The sequence below is a fragment of the Pituophis catenifer genome, unplaced genomic scaffold (assembly GCF_029215685.1).
Source record: "Pituophis catenifer annectens isolate HBS135680 unplaced genomic scaffold, rPitCat1.0.hap2 SCAF_2, whole genome shotgun sequence".
In the NCBI taxonomy this organism is placed as follows: Eukaryota; Metazoa; Chordata; class Lepidosauria; order Squamata; family Colubridae; genus Pituophis; species Pituophis catenifer.
In genome coordinates, this window is record NW_027256882.1 from 186384076 (window position 1) to 186400878 (window position 16803).

At 45.8% G+C, this 16803-nt stretch overlaps 1 protein-coding gene across 1 annotated transcript in view; it reads right to left on the bottom strand.

The window, feature by feature from the left end:
* The window catches only part of GABARAPL1 (GABA type A receptor associated protein like 1), a 31575-nt gene that overhangs the window by 2038 nt on the left and 12734 nt on the right, over window positions 1-16803 (bottom strand). The window contains exon 3 of the mRNA XM_070938330.1: window positions 1895-2013. Coding sequence (XP_070794431.1) covers window positions 1895-2013 — 119 coding nt within the window. The remainder of the gene's footprint in view (window positions 1-1894; window positions 2014-16803) is intronic.

Below are 16803 nucleotides of genomic sequence, written 5' to 3' on the forward strand. Positions count from 1 at the left end.
GAAACTTTTATTTTAATGTTCTAATGTGTACTATTTTTACACTTTTATCACATTAAAACTTTTTTCCTTAAAATCCCAGTGGTGGCAGTATCTGATCAACCATGATTGCGAAAGCCGATTGGAGTTATTAGTGACTTAAAAGAGAGACAACCAGACATCCACAACTTCTGCTGGCAAGCCTTCCATTGATTGTTCTGACAAATAGGAACTTCCCTTAATTCTAGATGCAGGATGAGAAAAATCAGTGACATAGTGGTGCCTAAGTTTCCTGTGGTTCCCAATTCCTATACCATCTTGGATAGAATACCTTCCCAGGAGAAATGGTATACTGTACTGTACTTGAAGGATGCCTTTTCATCTTGTCCTTTGGACCCAGGAAGCCGAGACATCTTTGCCTTTGAATGCCTGGATTGTGCCAGACACAGGTAGAAAACAATTCAGGTGGATGGTATTACCCAAAGGGTATACTGAATCACCTAATTTATTTGAACAATTTCTGGAACAGATTCTGGAGGAATATCAGAAACCTCCACGTGACACTTATTCAATATGTAGATTATTTGCTATTGACAGGAGAAAAGAATAATAGAGTAGAGGAAGTGACAGTACAGTTACTAAACTTTTTGGCAGACCTTTTTGCCCATGGCTGCTGTGGCTGGGACAGAGCAGGTGGCTGCAGAGCAGCCCAGCACATCTGGTAGATCACGTGGCCGCCTGGCGCATCTGGCAGGTTGGATAGTATGCCTCCGCCTGCTGCTTGGAGCACCAACCAGCAGTCACAGGGCTTAGACCCACCTGTGCTGCTGAGTCCAAGCTGCCTCTTGGGGATGGGGGCTCCCCACCTTTCCTATTTGCTGGGGTTTTCACAAGTGGAGCAGCGGGCAGAAGACTCATACTGCATGTGCAGCAGAGTTAGAATACAAAGTTGGATGGCTCCAACCCCGCCCTGCCACCTGCTTCCCCTCACCTTGTGGTGGCGGCACTGGAAACAGGCGAAGGTAGAGGCGCAGGGGGGAGGCACATCACCCAGCCTGCCAGATATGCTGGGCAGCTGCCTGCCCGCCTGCCCCATCCCAGTTGTGGCAGCCACAGGCAAGCAAAAACAGACAGGGGATGGGGCATGCAGGCACTTCCAACGGGCTGGATCACGTGCTTCCTCCCATGCCTCTGCCTGCTGTTTTAAGGGCCAGCTTGGTGGTCACAGCACCCAGACCCACCTGCACTGCACGTGCTGTGGAGCCCCTTGGCCAGTGGGCTGCTGCCAGACACCATCAGCCCCCACATGCTCACTGCCTCCTATGAGAACTCTGGGGGGCATCCGGTGGGGGTTGGCTGTGGCAGTAGCATCTACTCCCTCAGTCTCTGGGGTGGCCCTATGGGCCAAATTTGGAACTTGTGTTTGACATGTCTGGTTGAAGGCTTCATTCCTGCTCTCAAACAATAAGAACGGTGCATGTGAGCGAGCAGCAAATGCCACCATGGATGGCATTGGTTCATGGGCCCAGCCTTAGACCTGACCCGTGGGGCTGCCCTGCCACCTCAGCCCCGCCTCCAGGCGGGCACACAAGAGATGGCAAGCTTGCAAGTGCTGGCATCCTGGGTGAAAGGGAAGCGTTCAGAACAGAGTCAAGAGCACATTACAATAAATAAAGAGCCATGCATCTCTAGATTTCAGACTGAATAAGTCTCTTCATAATAGGTACTTGAAAGTCCCTCAGAAAAAAACAGAAAAGGTTCAGAGATTAAGCTTTGAGATACAATGGCACAATGGGCAAGTGGCATTAAGTTTCATCTAGAAAGCAAAAGCATTGTACTAAATAAACAAAGCTATGTTATTTACTATCCACTATTCCATCATTTCCACCATTAAAATAGAAAAAATGCTAGTGTTTACCTCATACAGCTGACCCATAGTAGCACTGGTAGGAGGAATAGTGTTGTTGACAAAGAAGAACAAGGCATCTTCTGGTCTCAAGTGGATTCGCTTTCGAATCAAGAAATAGAATTGACCAACTAGAAAAGATAGAAGAGGTAAGAAATAGTAAAGAAAAAATGCATCAGATATATAGTAGATAACTCCCAACTCCATTTGGTTGATGCAAAAAGGCACTTTTACTAAGAGATGCTGCAGTAAAGTCAAGTGAAATCTTAAAATTCCCACGCACCAATACAGAACCTCTGGTTTCCCCTAGCCTGCGTGGTCCATCTGTGTGTAGCCAATCCAGCACCACCAAAATGTTTGGGAAAGTGCTGAAGTGTTTGGGTTGGTGAAATTCCACTCTCAGGGCAAACGGCCTTGGAGATGCCAGCACATCAGTACAAACTGGATTCCAGAATGCTCTGTTCTTCCTCAACTGCCAATTTCCCCCTCCCGATTTCTTATAATAAAAGTATACAGCTTTATTGCCCATTTGTCTCCCTCTCCCTTTCCCTGATTGATGGCAGACTGCTGGCAAGGCACCAAGCTGAAGTTGGTGGATCTGACAGATAGATCATTTTCCCCCACACAGGAATCTTCCATGGAGTAATTGGTCTGATTGCCTTTTCTGCCTGAAATGAGATAATGGGAACACTGATGTCTTTCTGGTACTATGTAAGTATTTAAATTATTCTCTCTTAAAATTAGCTAAGTCAAATTGGTGTAGTGGTAAGGCACCAGGCTAGAAACCAGGAGACTTTGAGTTCTAATTATGCCTTAGCCATTGAAGTCAGCTGGGTAACTTTGGGCTAATCTCAGCCCTAGGAAGCAGGCAATGACAATTCACTTCTGAAAAATCTTGCCAAGAAAATACAGGGACTTTTCCAGATAGTCACCAGGAATCAAGGCTGAATTGAAAATTTGTACACAAGCGTGTGTGCGCATGTGTGCGCACACACACACACAAAGAGATAGTTAAAGGTGAAGTTAGGCAAAATCACATCAGATACCTGCACAATTAGCACAGAAGTCTGCCAGGGCTGTGTGCTCTCTCCACTTCTCTTCTCTCTATACACCAATGAATTCATCTCAAAAGATCCTTCTATTAAAATAGTGAAGTTTGCAGATGATACAACAGTGATTGATCTCATTCAAGACAACGATGAATCTGCATATAGACGGGAGGTTGAACAACTAGCCTTGTCATGCAAGCAGAACAATCTTGAACTAAATACACTCAAAACCATAGAAATGGTGGTGGATTTTAGAAGAAAACCTCCTATATTACCACCTCTTACAATACTAGACAATACAGTATCAACAGTAGAGTCCTTCAAGTTTCTAGATTCTATCATATTTCAAGACTTAAAATGGACACCTAACATTAAAAACATCAAAAAAGCTTAACAAAGAATGTTCTTTCTGCGCAAACTCAGAAAGCTCAAACTACCCAAAGAGCTGCTGATTCAGTTCTATAGAGGAATTATTGAGTCTGTCATCTGCACCTCCATAACTGTCTGGTTTGGCTCTGCAACCAAAGACAGACACAGACTTCAATGGATAATTAGAACTGCAGAAAAAGCAATTGCTACCAACCTGCCTTCCATTGAGGATCTGTATACTGCACGAGTCAAAAAGAGGGCTGTGAAAATATCTACAGACCCCTCACATCCTGGGCATAAATTGTTTCAACTTCTACCCTCGAAAAGATGCTATAGGACACTGCACACCAAAACAACTAGACACAAGGGCAGTTTTTTCCTGAATGCCATCACTCTGCTTAACAACTAATTCCCACAACACTGTCAAATAATTTACTAAGACTGTATTAACTATTATTCTTCTCTTCCTTCCTTCCTTCCACCCACTGCCCGGGTATTTTTTCATCCTAATCCCCCCGCCTCACATGCATGTGCACGCAATCCCCCGGAGCCCATTTTGGGCCTAGTAGGCCTCCCTGCAGCCTCCTGTGAGCTAAAACGGGCTAGGGGAGGGCCACCCCACCACCCCACCCCACCCACGCATCTGTGTTTGGCCTAGTATGCTTCCCTGAAGCCAAAAGGGGGCTCACACCGCACCTCCCTGCACTCCCACTGCCCCCCACGCATGTGCAGCAGAGACCTGAATATCAGCTGGGTGACAGGAGGTGAGCATGCATGCACGGTGGAGCTGAGCTGGGCTCTGTGTGCCGAAGGGTGTTAGGGATGTCTTACCCTCCACAGTATTTTTTTCCAGAGAGAAAGGCATCTGTGTACCAAGTTTGGTTGAAATTGCTCAAGGTGTTCCAGAGTTATGCTGCAACACACACACAAACTGAGAGGTGTTACGGGTGACTTACCCCAACAATAATTTGTCTCCAGAGAGTAAGTCATCTGTGTATCAAATTTGGTTGAAATTGCTTGAGGCATTCCAGAGTTATGCTGGAACACACACACACACTGAGGGGCATTAGGGGTGTCTTACCCCCCGTTTTTTTTTATTAAAAAGTTTTATCAAGTATTACAACAATTTTTTCCCATCTCTCCTCCCCCCCTTCCCTCCTCCTCCCACCCCACATCCCTCATCCCCCTTATCCCTCCAACCCCGGACTTCCCAGAGCAAATACAGGGTATAACATTTAACAAACATAAACTATAATATGCTAACTTTCTGTAGGCTCCAAACTCCCTCTTGCTCTTTAACTCCCCTTTCAACTACCAAAACATAATTCAAAAAGAAAATGTTGGTTTCATTCATAAGCTATTTGAAACTTTTTAGTCCAATATTTGTTTTGAATATAGTCAATCCATCTTCTCCATTCCGATATATATCTTTCATTTGAATGGTCCTTCAAGTATGCCGAAATTTTTGCCATCTCTGCTAAATTCACTACTTTTAATGTCCATTCTTCAATAGTAGGTAAATCTTCCTTCTTCCAATACTGCGCCACCAAAAGTCTGGCTGCTGTTATTAAATTTAAAATCAATTTAGTCTCTATGACCATACAATCTGTAATTATACCTAACAAAAAGAACAAAAATATTGCTGAGCACTTTGTAAGCCGCCCTGAGTCTTCGGAGAAGGGCGGCATATAAATCAAATTAAAAAAAAAACAAAAAAAAAAACTGTGGAGTAAATTTTATCTTCTTTTTGAGAATGTTTTGAATAATCCACCATATTTTTTTCCAAAATGCCTTAATTTTTTTACATGTCCATCATATATGATAATACATAGCATCATCACATTCACATCTCCAACACTTAGGTTGCAAACTTGGATACATACAGGCTAGCTTTTTAGGATCTAGATGCCATCTATAAAACATTTAATAAAAATTCTCTCTTAAGTTTTGGGCTTGCGTAAACTTTACATTTCTAACCCATATTTTTCCCCACATTTCCATCATTATTGGTTCTTCAATATTTTGTGCCCATTTTATCATACAATCCTTAACTAGCTATGTTTCTGAATCTATTTCTATCAATGCATTATACAACCTTTTCATATGCATTTGACTTTGGTCTCTAATTTTCTGATCTTCTCTCCATCTAGCTTGCAGCTGTCCATACTGAAACCATGTTTGAATTATCCTTTCTTCTCTTAATTGATTCAAAGATTTTAGTTGTAATATACCTCCTTCCTTATTAAGAAGCTCTTTATAAGTAATTTCATCTTGTTTTTGCTCTACATTTATATTCTCTATCGCGTGTCTGGGTATTGCCCACATTGGTAACTTGTCGTTTAATTTATACTGATATTTTTTCCAGACACGCCGTAAAGGATTTCTTAATATATGACTTTTGAAAGTCTTGTCCACTTTCTTATCATATAATAAGCATGCCAACCGTAAACCAAATCATATCCCTCAATATTCAATATTCTTTCTTCTGTTGAATTCATCCAGTCACTAATTACTGACAGAGCAGCTGCCTCATAATATAATCTTAAATTGGGCATTTTGAGACCTCCTCTTTCACGTATATCCTGCATTATTTTTTGTTTTATTCTCGGTCTCTTCCCTGCCCAGACAAAATTAATAATACCCTTCTGCCATATCTTCAAATTTTCATCTTTTTAAAGTATTGGTATCATTTGAAAAAGAAACAAAAACTTAGGCAGAACATTCATTTTTACTGCTGCTATTCTTCCTAACAAAGATAATTGTAATTTTTTCCAATTTTCCATCTCTCTCTCTATTTTTTGCCACAACGGATCATAATTATGCTTAAATAATTTCGCATTTGATGTCATAATATAAACCCCTAAATACTTAACTTTTTTTACTATTTCAAATCCTGTTAGTCTTTCTAATTCATCTTTTTGATTTGTAGTCATGTTTTTAGTTATTATCTTCGTTTTCCCTGCATTTATTTTAAATCCAGATACTTGTCCATATTGATTAATTATATCCATTAAACCTACAACCGACTGTAATGGTTGGGTTAAAGTAACAACCAAGTCGTCTGCAAATGCTCGTAATCTGTAGTCATACTGCCTAATTTTAATTCCATTTATTTTATCCGACCCACGTATCTTACTCAACAAAAATTCCAAAGTCAAGATAAACAATAATGGAGACAAGGGACATCCTTGTCTTGTTCCTTTTTCTATATTAAAAGTATCTGTTAAACTACCATTAATTATTATTTGCGCTGTTTGTTTCTGATAGATTGCCTTAATAGATTGTGTAAAATATTCTCCAAACTGCATTTTTCTATTATTTTCAATAAGAAATGCCAATTCAATCGATCAAATGCTTTCTCCGCATCAAGAAATATTAGCACAGCAGGGATTTGGTTGTTCTTCCCCAAATACTCGAATAGGTTAACAATTTGCCTTACATTACTTTTCATTTGTCTACCATTTATAAAACCAGTTTGATCATTATGAATCATTTGTTGCATTCCACACTTCCAAAAGAAAAAAAAAAGATTTTTTTCACCATAGATAACTTCTATCTTAAAAGATAGAAGTCTTATTCCAAGACAGCAATTATCTCACCCAGATGAAATGCCTCGTTCCTCTTTCTTTCTCTTCACTCGTGACTGCTCCGGTTTTGTGACAGCTCTCAATGGCTGTCTTCCCAATTGCAGAGTTGAAGGCTCTTCGCTGGTGCTACAGGGAACTTGTGGATCCCCTGTCCACACGAGCCTGTGCCCTCTTTCTTCAGTGATCCTATGGATCAGCTATGGTCTCCTATGGACCCCCAAAACAGCTGAGATATCGACACTTACTCTGGAGCTCCAGAGATTGTGTCGTTCCGCCAGTCACAAGCCACGCCCCTCCCTCAGGAGGCGGTTATACCTGAGGGCGTCATGTGGAGAATAAGCCATTCTGGCATGCAATGGCCATTGTAAACTTGGGCCTGGTCAGGACATAAGAAGATGGTGGCTGCATTACAGCTACTGAGCTGACCTCTCAGATTCGGGTTTTCCCAGATGTGCCAGTTTACCTATTCTAGTAAATAGAACTTTGACAAATGCTTACTTTAGAGTCTATACTTGGAGTTGGGGTTTTTCTGGAACAGGCCAGTTGTCACATAGTGGGTGGCCGAGGTTGTCCTACTCAGGATAGTGTATCCATGGATGACCTCACCTGCCTGCAGCAAAGCTGCAAGCTGGAGAAGCAGCTGCATTATCTCAAGATAAAGCTTTATTTGCGTTATTCTAAAAGGGGTTGTGGGGTGTGACAGCTTCACCGGAAAGCTGTGCTGGCGGAGTTCACTCTGAGGATCTGAGGCTTGCAAAGTACTCCAGCGAGGTGTAAAGATGCTGGACAGCCTCCACAGTCAGTGGGAACACCTCTATCTCTGGGGCCGCATACGTGTGTGCTTAGGCCAACGTTTCATAGACCTTGGGGACCATCTTGCTCACGAGATGAGTGAACTTGGCAGCCAAAGCAGCACGCCAACCCACCAAGAACTGCTTCTGTGCATCAAATGCTGTCCCAGAGCCCAGACATATGTTCAGATGCCCAGTGAATGTCTGTGCCTGGGCTCTGGGGATTGCCCAGACATATGTTCGGATGCTGTCATTCAGTCGTTCAACCCTGGGGCGGGTAAAGCCCTCTGATTTGTCAAGGATGAATGTTGTCCAGGCTGAAGGCTGAACTTGGCATAAATTTCATATATCCGGCGGTCGTACGGGTTGTTGATGGCATCCCAGGCCTGGTCCTGGGGTAGTGGCGTCTGAATCTCCCCCAGGATATGCCTCATCTGGTAGTATATATGAAAGCGATACAGCAGGGGGTCTTTGTTGGTCAAGTGGTCTTTCGCCAAAACACCACAGTAAAATGGCAAAGTTGAGCTGGTTCTGCCAGAATTGCATGGGGTTGGAGTTCCAGGCTTGGATAAGGTTATCTGAGGACACAATGGGTACATGATAGTTGTGGAACACACCTGGGAATTTGGCTTCAAACCCTCCTCCTGCTTACAGGGCAAGTGCCTGGACCTGGATAGTGATTGTTTCGAAGAAACTGCTGAGTAATGATGCCGCTGATTGTGCTCCAGGCCGATATTTTGCATCTATATTGAAGGCAAACACTTTGATGTCCATAGGGAAGGTTCCAGACTCTATCAAATGTCCAAAGGGGAGAGGCTATAGGCCTCCAGCAATATGTTGACAACTGTGACGGATGTCTGCTCGTTGGCCTCCACTCAATAACCTTTACTGTGGGATGGTTCAACATCAAGATCGGTGAATCATTCTCGTACAGGTGCGTTGGTGGTACAACCAACACTATACTCATCCCCTTTGGCCTATACAGCTTTACACAGTTGTAAGACATCATTGAGGAGGCTAGGTCTTCTGCAGAGCTGACGGTGAGTAAAGTTAATGGGCTGATCATCTTGACTGTCGCCAGTGAATGGGAAATCTTCTCAACCTTTGGGTTGATCACCCGACAGGTACTGAATACTTCTCCACCTTGAGCAGTTTCGGTGGCCAATGGGTGGCCAATGGCTTGACACTCGAGTATATATCAGAGATTGTCCTGTCAACTTTGCCACAAATAAATTGCTCAGGATCAACTTGGAGCAGATTAATACCACTGGTAACATGATTGATGGAGCCCCCTCCACGCTCCTAGCCTCTGTAAACATTGGAAACTATTCCTTTGGGGATGTCCACACAGTCTGCATCGAGCAGCCTGAAAAAAACGCCCCCAAGATGGAACGATCTCAGAATGACTAGAAATAAAGCTGGAAAAAAGATTGACAACCATGATTTACTAATCTTCGTGACACTTGAGATTGTCACAAGGTAATAAAGCAGGCAACTGCTCCACCTGCAACAGCTGCAACACTTTACCCAGGTCTGCCAAGTTTGAACAACACACAATCCGACCGGCTTCAGGAAATCTCACAACTGAAAAAGCACCTTGAGGACAGTGGTGAAATGTAAGATTTGTTACTACCGGTTCTGTGGGTGTGGCTTGGTGGTGGTGGGGTAATGTACAAGGGTGGGTGTGGCCAACATTTTTTTTTTACTTTTAAAACCATTTTTTCTACAATCTCTTTGGCCGAAGAGGTTGTAGAAAAAATGCTTTTAAAAGCCTCTGACAATCAGACAAACTCAGCTGGGACCGTCAGAGGCTTTTAAAAGCATTTTTTCTACAACCTCTTTGGCCGAAGAGGTTGTAGAAAAAATACTTTTAAAAGTCTCTGATGATCCCAGCTGAGCCGTGTGATCATCAGAGGCTTTTTTTTTCTTTTAAAAGCATTATTTTGGCCGAAGAGGTTGCAGAAAAAATGCTTTTAAAAATTAAAAAGAAAAGCCTCTGATGATTGCGCGGCTCAGTTGGGCATGGGGGGGCAGGGATTTTTGCTACCGGTTCTCCGAATCACCCGCCACCGTCGCTACCAGATCGGGCGATCCAGTCCAAACCGAGAGCATTTCACCCGTGTTTGAGGATGAATGAGATAGGCGTGCTCAGCTATACAAAAAATAGCACCGATGGGTAAATATATTTAAGTAAAAAAGATATAAGGGTAAAAGAAAGCTATTAATACTAGCTTTCCTTTGCCACAGTCATTGTATTTCTATTTGCATGTCTTCGTATTTAGTTACCTTCTCCAGTTCTTTCTCTTCTATTCTGCTGTCTCCAGATACTGTCACGTCCGCTATCCAGACATTTTTTTCTTTCTTATCGATAGTTGTTAAGCCTGGGATGTTATGTGACAGGTGCCTATCTATTTCAAGTTTAAACTCCCAGAGCACTTTAGCTTCTTCATTTTCTATTACTTTTGCTATTTTATGGTCCCACCCATTCTAGCTTGCAGACAAATGGTATTTCGTGCAGATCTTCCAAGCATCATTGTTGATACTTTTCATGTTGTTGAAGGTCTGTGTGACCTTCTTACACCAGTATGAAGATAGTATGAATTAGGTTCATACTATCTGTCAGATCCCTATAAGTGATACTGCCATTCAGTTGGGAGAAGTGGGGGCGAGGGGGCTTGGATTCGATTTAATAGCATTGCCTGTATCAACAGATATTTTACAACCTATATCCTGGCGCCAATGCGCCCTGAGATCCCCTTAACTTTGGGGAATGTTTATGATGGCCATGTGAGTTGTTTCACTTTAAAGCAAGGATCCTCAAACTACAGCCCGTGGGCCAGATACGGCCCGCCAATGCAAAGCATCCAACCCGCGGAATGGTGGGATTAAACCCTGCCCCTTTACCCTCGGCTTTATCTTCCAGCGAGCATCCACTCCAGCCACACTTCTTTCACTGGTTGAGCTGCACTTCTGATCACGCAGCTGCCGCTGAAGGTAAGGCCGAAGGGTGTGGGGGAGGGCCAGTGAGGGGTGATATGAAAAGCTTAAAAAAATACTGCCTCATTATTTATTTATTATTTATTTATTGTTTATATTTATATACTGCCCTTCTCCCGAAGGACTCGGGGCGGTAAACAGCCAACAGATAAAACACAAAAAATACAAAATTTAAAAACAGTATTAAAATCTGATTAAATTAATTTGGCCCACAATTAAAAGCACTCCTGTATTAAAACCCATAATTAAACAGTTTAAAAATTAAAACAATTTAAAAGAGTAAGGCCAGCCTGGCTTGTTGGAATAAAAACGTCTTTAGGGCACGGCGAAAGGTGCGTAGATCTGGGATCCGCCATATCTCCGGGGGCAGCTCATTCCAGAGGGTCGGTGCCCCCACAGAGAAGGCTCTCCCCCTGGGGGCCTCCAGTCGGCATTGTTTGACTGACGGCACCCTGAGGAGCCCCTCTCTGTGGGAGCGTACTGGTCGGTGGGAGGCTATCGTTGGCAGAAGGCGGTCTTGTAAATACCCGGGTCCTAAGCCATGGAGTCCTCTAAAGGTGGTAACCAATACCTTGATGCGCACCCGGAAGACCACCGGGAGCCAGTGCAGCTCGTGCAGGAGAGATGTTACATGGGAGCACCGAGTCGCCCCCATAACCACCCACGCAGCCGCATTGTGGACCAGTTAGAGCCTTCGGGTGCTCTTCAAGGGGAGCCCCATGTAGAGAGCATTACAGTAGCCCAGGCGGGACGTGACACGAGCATGAGTGACCATGCGTAAGGCATCCCAATCCAGAAAGGGACGCAACTGGTAGATTAGGCGAACCTGATAAAAAGACCCCCTGGCCACAGCCATCATATGCTCTTTTAAAGACAGCCATGTATCCAGGAGGATACCCAAGTTGCGAGCCCTCTCTGTGGGGGCCAATGACTCGCCCCCAATAGTCAGCGATAGCACCAACTGACTATATCGGGATGCCGGAAGCCACAGCCACTCGGTCTTGGACAGGTTGAACCTGAGCCCGTTTCTCCCCATCCAGATCCGCATGGCCTCCAGGCACCAGGGACATCATATCAAGGGCATCATTGGGGTGGTCCGGGGTGGAGATGTACAGCTGAGTGTCATCAGCGTACAGATGGCACTTCACCCCGAAACCACGGATGATCTCACCCAGTGGCTTCACATAAATGTTGAACAAAAGGTGCGAGAGAACCGACCCTTGCGGCACCCCACACACAAGGCGCCTTGAGGTTGATCTCTGTCCCCCCGTCAACACGAACTGCGACCGATCAGAAAGGAAGGAGGAGAACCACCGCAACACGGTGCCTCCTACCTCCAACCCCTGCAATCGGCGCAGCATGATACTATGGTCAATGGTATCAAAAGCCGCTGAGAGATCTAATAGGACCAGGATAGAGGAACAGCCCCTGTCCCGAGCCCTCCAGAGATCATCCACCAACGTGACCAATGCCGTTTCCGTGCTGTACCCAGGCCTGAAACCCAACTGGAACAGATCTAGATAGACTGTTTCTTCCAGGTACCGGGGGAGCTGTCATGCCACCACACTCTCAACAACGTTCGCCACAAAGCGAAGGTTGGAGACTGGACGATAATTTGCTAATACAGCCGGGTCCAGGGAAGGCTTCTTAAGGAGGGACCTCACCACCGCCTCCTTCAAGGCGGCGGGGAAGTAACCCTCACTCAAAGAAGCGTTAATAATCCCCAGGAGCCAGCTTGTGTAACCTCCTGGGAGGCCAGCACCAACCAGGAGGGACATGGGTCCAATAAACTTGTGGTCGCACTAAGCCGTCCCAGAATCCTGTCCATGTCCTTGGGAGCCACCGGATCAAACTCCTCCCAGATAACATTCTCAAGGCCCACCTCAGTCACCCCGCCTGAAACTACCCAGTCAGAGTCCAATCCTTCCCGAATCTGAGCGATTGTGTCATGTAGATATTTCACAAAGTCCTCAGCTCTACCCTGTAAGGGGTCTTCCCTCGCTCCCAGATGAAGCAGGGAACGGGTCACCCTAAACAGGGCGGCTGGGCGGTTATCTGCTGATGTGATAAGAGTGGGAAAATAGTCAGATTTTGCTGCTTTTATCGCCACTAGGTAGGTCTTAATATGAGACCTCACCAGTGTCCGGTCGTATTCAGATCGGCTGGCCCTCCAACCGCTCTCTTGGCGTCTTTTCCGGTGCTTCATTTTCCTCAACTCCTTGGAGAACCAGGGAGCTACATGGGATCGGCACCGGGTCAGAGGCCGCAAAGGCACAACGTGATCAAAGGCTCTGACGGCCACCCTATCCCAGGCAGCCATCAGGTCTTCAGTCGAGTCGTGAGCCAGAACCTCAGGGAATGGCCCAAGCTCCCTCTGGAATCCATCTGGATCCATCAGGCGCCTGGGGCGGAATCACCTAACCGGTTCCGCCTCCCTGCGGTGGGGGCCAGCAGTACAGAAGTCCAGTCAGAGGAGCGAACGATCAGACTATGACAAGGGTTCGATGACTAAATCCCCTATATCTAGATCATTCAGCCACTGACCTGAGACAAAAATCAAGTCCAGAGTGTGCCCCCATGTGAGTAGGGCCATGAACCTTCCATGAACATAGCTGTCATGGAAGCCATGAACTCCTGAGCCGCTTCCAACGTCTCGCCGACAGATGGCAGGTTAAAATCCCCCATGACCATAAGTCTGGGGGTATCCACCGCCACCCTGGCTATCATGTTGAGCAGCTTGGGCAGGGCCGCCACTACGTGGCAGGGAGCCAGGTACGCAGTCAGCAGGCCCATCTGAACCCCACGTCCCCACTTCATAAGGAGGGACTCACATCCAGCTATCTGAGGAATAGTGGCCTCCCTCGTACCAAGATCTTCTTTAACGGTAACCGCCACCCCACCGTCCCTTTCCTCAGCCCTCGGCTGATGAAATGCGCAGAAATCTGGTGGGCACAGTTCAACGAGGGGGACCCCCCCTCCTGCCCCAACCAGGTCTCTGTAACACCCGCCAGGTCCGCACCCCCCTCCAGTATAAGATCACAAATGAGGGGGGCTTTATTTACCATGGACCTGGCATTGCACAACATCAGCCGAAAATCCGGGCCCTGAGGGTCTGAGCTACCCAGGGAACAAGAAGAGCCTTGGGGGCCGGAGCGCACAATCACTTGGAGACAGTGAGTGCGCACTCCGCTAACATGTGGCCCCCTGCTCCCACCATATCTGCCCCTCCCACCCACAGTACCGATGGAACAACACTCCACAGTATGAAAACTAGCCCCCTCCTTAGCCCCGGACCTCGCGCCCCCAGTAACGTCACCCCTTGCCGGGCTAGTCCCTAGCCCCCTGGGTTATCCCTCCCAGAACCCCTTAAAATACTGTCTAAAACCTTAATCAAAAAGCCCCTGAACCCCCTTCTCGCAAGGCCACCTCTCAGGGTTCCAAAGCCCCTGAACCCCCTTCTCGCAATGCCACCTCTCAGGGTTCCAAAACCCGTCATCAAGGTAGGCCCTCAATAGAGTGGAGGGCCAAACCTGCGAGAGGGGGATTTCTATGCATCTCTCCCCTCTGAGATATATCTTCATCTCAGGAACCATGCACTCAAAATGGTAAGCATCTTTGGCAGCACCTATATCTGTGAACAGACTTTTTCCCGAATTAAACAACTGAAATTTCCAACCAGATCCAGACTAACTGATGAACACTTGCATCAATTGTTACGACTGGCAATGACAAATATGAAACCGGACATTGACTTTCTCATCAACCAAAAGCAGGCCCACACTTCCCATTGAATTAGTATATTTTTGTTGGTTAAAATCGTTCTTCATTTTAAATATTGTATTATTTAACTTTTTTTGCACTACAAATAAAGATATGTGCAATGTTCATAGAAGTTTGTTCATATTTGTTTCAAACAATAGTCTGGCCTCCAACAGACCAACAGTCTGAGGGACCATTATGAGTGGGGGGTGGGGGGTTGTGTTGATTCTCGCCTTCTGCCTGCTTCCAATGTCTCTCATGCCCATTTTGGGGGTTTTAGTTGCAGTCTTAATTGCTGCAGTTCTCAGTCTGGTTTATTGTGTGGTCATCTGAAACATGATTAGGAGTTATTTTGAAGGAAATCCTGTTTGTTTTATTCCTTTTTCAATGGCCTATTTTAAGGAGCCTGAAGCTGCTGTTGTAATGAAGTTAGGTAAGTGGCAAGAAAGTTTGTGCTCTTTTTCCCTTTGGGGGGGGGATGGATCTTATTAAGTAAATAGATTCCTTGGCTTGAGCAAATACAGTTTAAGGAGAAGAAAGGTATAAAATGAACAGTTAAATTGCCCATGCCCACCCAATCACATGACCACCTAGCCACGCCCACCCAGCCAGTTTGGGCCCCCAACAGTCTGAGGGACTGTGAATCGGCCCCCTGCTTAAAAAGTTTGAGGACCCCTGCTTTAAAGGATAATGGAGGATAATGATGGGAATACATGCTTATCCGTTTCTCAGGGCAGCTGGTAAAGAAAACATCTTCACACTTGTATATTGGCTAAAATCTACATTCTGGCTAAAGGGAGGGGTCTCTACTGCTTTAATCCTACTTGTTTGCCTAAGGGTATTCAGACGTTACTTTGAATCTATTGCTGTTACTTCTGCTTAATAAAAGGTTCCTTTTGAAATACTACGTTTCAAGAGTTTTAACTTTCTTAAATTGGAAGGAGAGGCAGTCCTTACCGAAAGCAATGTCTGCAAAACGGTCAACCCAGAGAAGCAATCTTTGGTCTACTGAGGGGATCTTGCAAACCATGTCTGAACGAAGCAGGGAACTGGGAGAAGCTGGGGGGAGACATCAACTACCATCCAGCCGGATGCCTGTTTTGTACACCCCATTGGAGAGGATGAGGTAACCCTGGAGAATCCCAAAAAGTTCCGCTGGTCCATTGGCATTGGGAAGAAATATAGCTGGGATGAGAGAACCAGAGGAGTCACCCTCAGCCGCAGTAACCGAAAACCGGGGTGGAAAATGGAACTAGAAGCCCTCGCTGACCAGGGGGAACTAACCGAAGCACCACTGAGGGAAGATTGTCTGAAGAGGCATATAACCCAATTGGTGATGGAAACTTTGGAAAATCTCAATATTCGAGGAGAGCCAGGACGACAGCCAAGGAGCGCGGAAAGGGCAGCAGCTGCAGATGAGGCCAGGGGAGGCCCTTGATGGGGATCCACAATAATTAGGATTCTTTGTGGCACACGTGCTCACCTATATGCAAGAGTACGGGTGTGATTTCTAAACCCAAGTATCCCGAGTATGAGTTGTGAGGAGAGTGCCGCTGCCAGATGGATGGTGACCCTTCATAACTCAGATGCACCAGAATTGCGGGATTTCAACTGTTTCATGATGGCCCTGCGACGATGGTTTGAGGATCTCCTACCAGATCGCAAAGCACGTGATCGCAGGGGCGATGGCCAGTAGCAGAGTATACTGAAGAATTCCGGAACCTCATGTGTCGTGTGAACTGGCCAGAGGATATTTTGATGAGCTGTTTCAAGGACGGGCTGAGTGATCTATGCAATGCCTGTGTGGCCCAAGGTGCACCAAATCACCTACACGAGTGGTATATCACCACCGAAGAAGCTGAGATCAATATGGCCAGAAACCAGTACTGAGCGGGGCGAGTATGGAAGAAATCCCCACCCCAATGGAAGCAGGAGCCCCTCAAACCACAAACCGCATTTTCTCCGAAATCCTCAGCCTGTTTCAAGTGTGGAAAAGAGGGGCACCAAGCTGCAGAGTGTTGTTCGCGAACACCCGCCCGGAAACACCCACCGGGGGGAAACTTGTGAAATCTGGTTAGTGCTGGAAGGAGACGGCCCTGAGGAGCAGGGAGATTGTAGAATTTCCACCACCCTCCCTTTGGGGAGAAAACCCTGATATCTCAGCAGGAGGAATCACACTCATTCGGAAGCGATCCAGAAGATGAACCACTGGTAAGCAAACCAATTAAACCGCTTACCCTCCCCTTAAGACTATTTATCCCAAACAGGGTCAGGGAGATAAATATCTCCGCTTTAGTGCACCCGCTCTTTGATCAGCCCAACCTTAGTAGGGAAGTTAGGGATTAATTTAAGAAAGCTGAAAAAACACA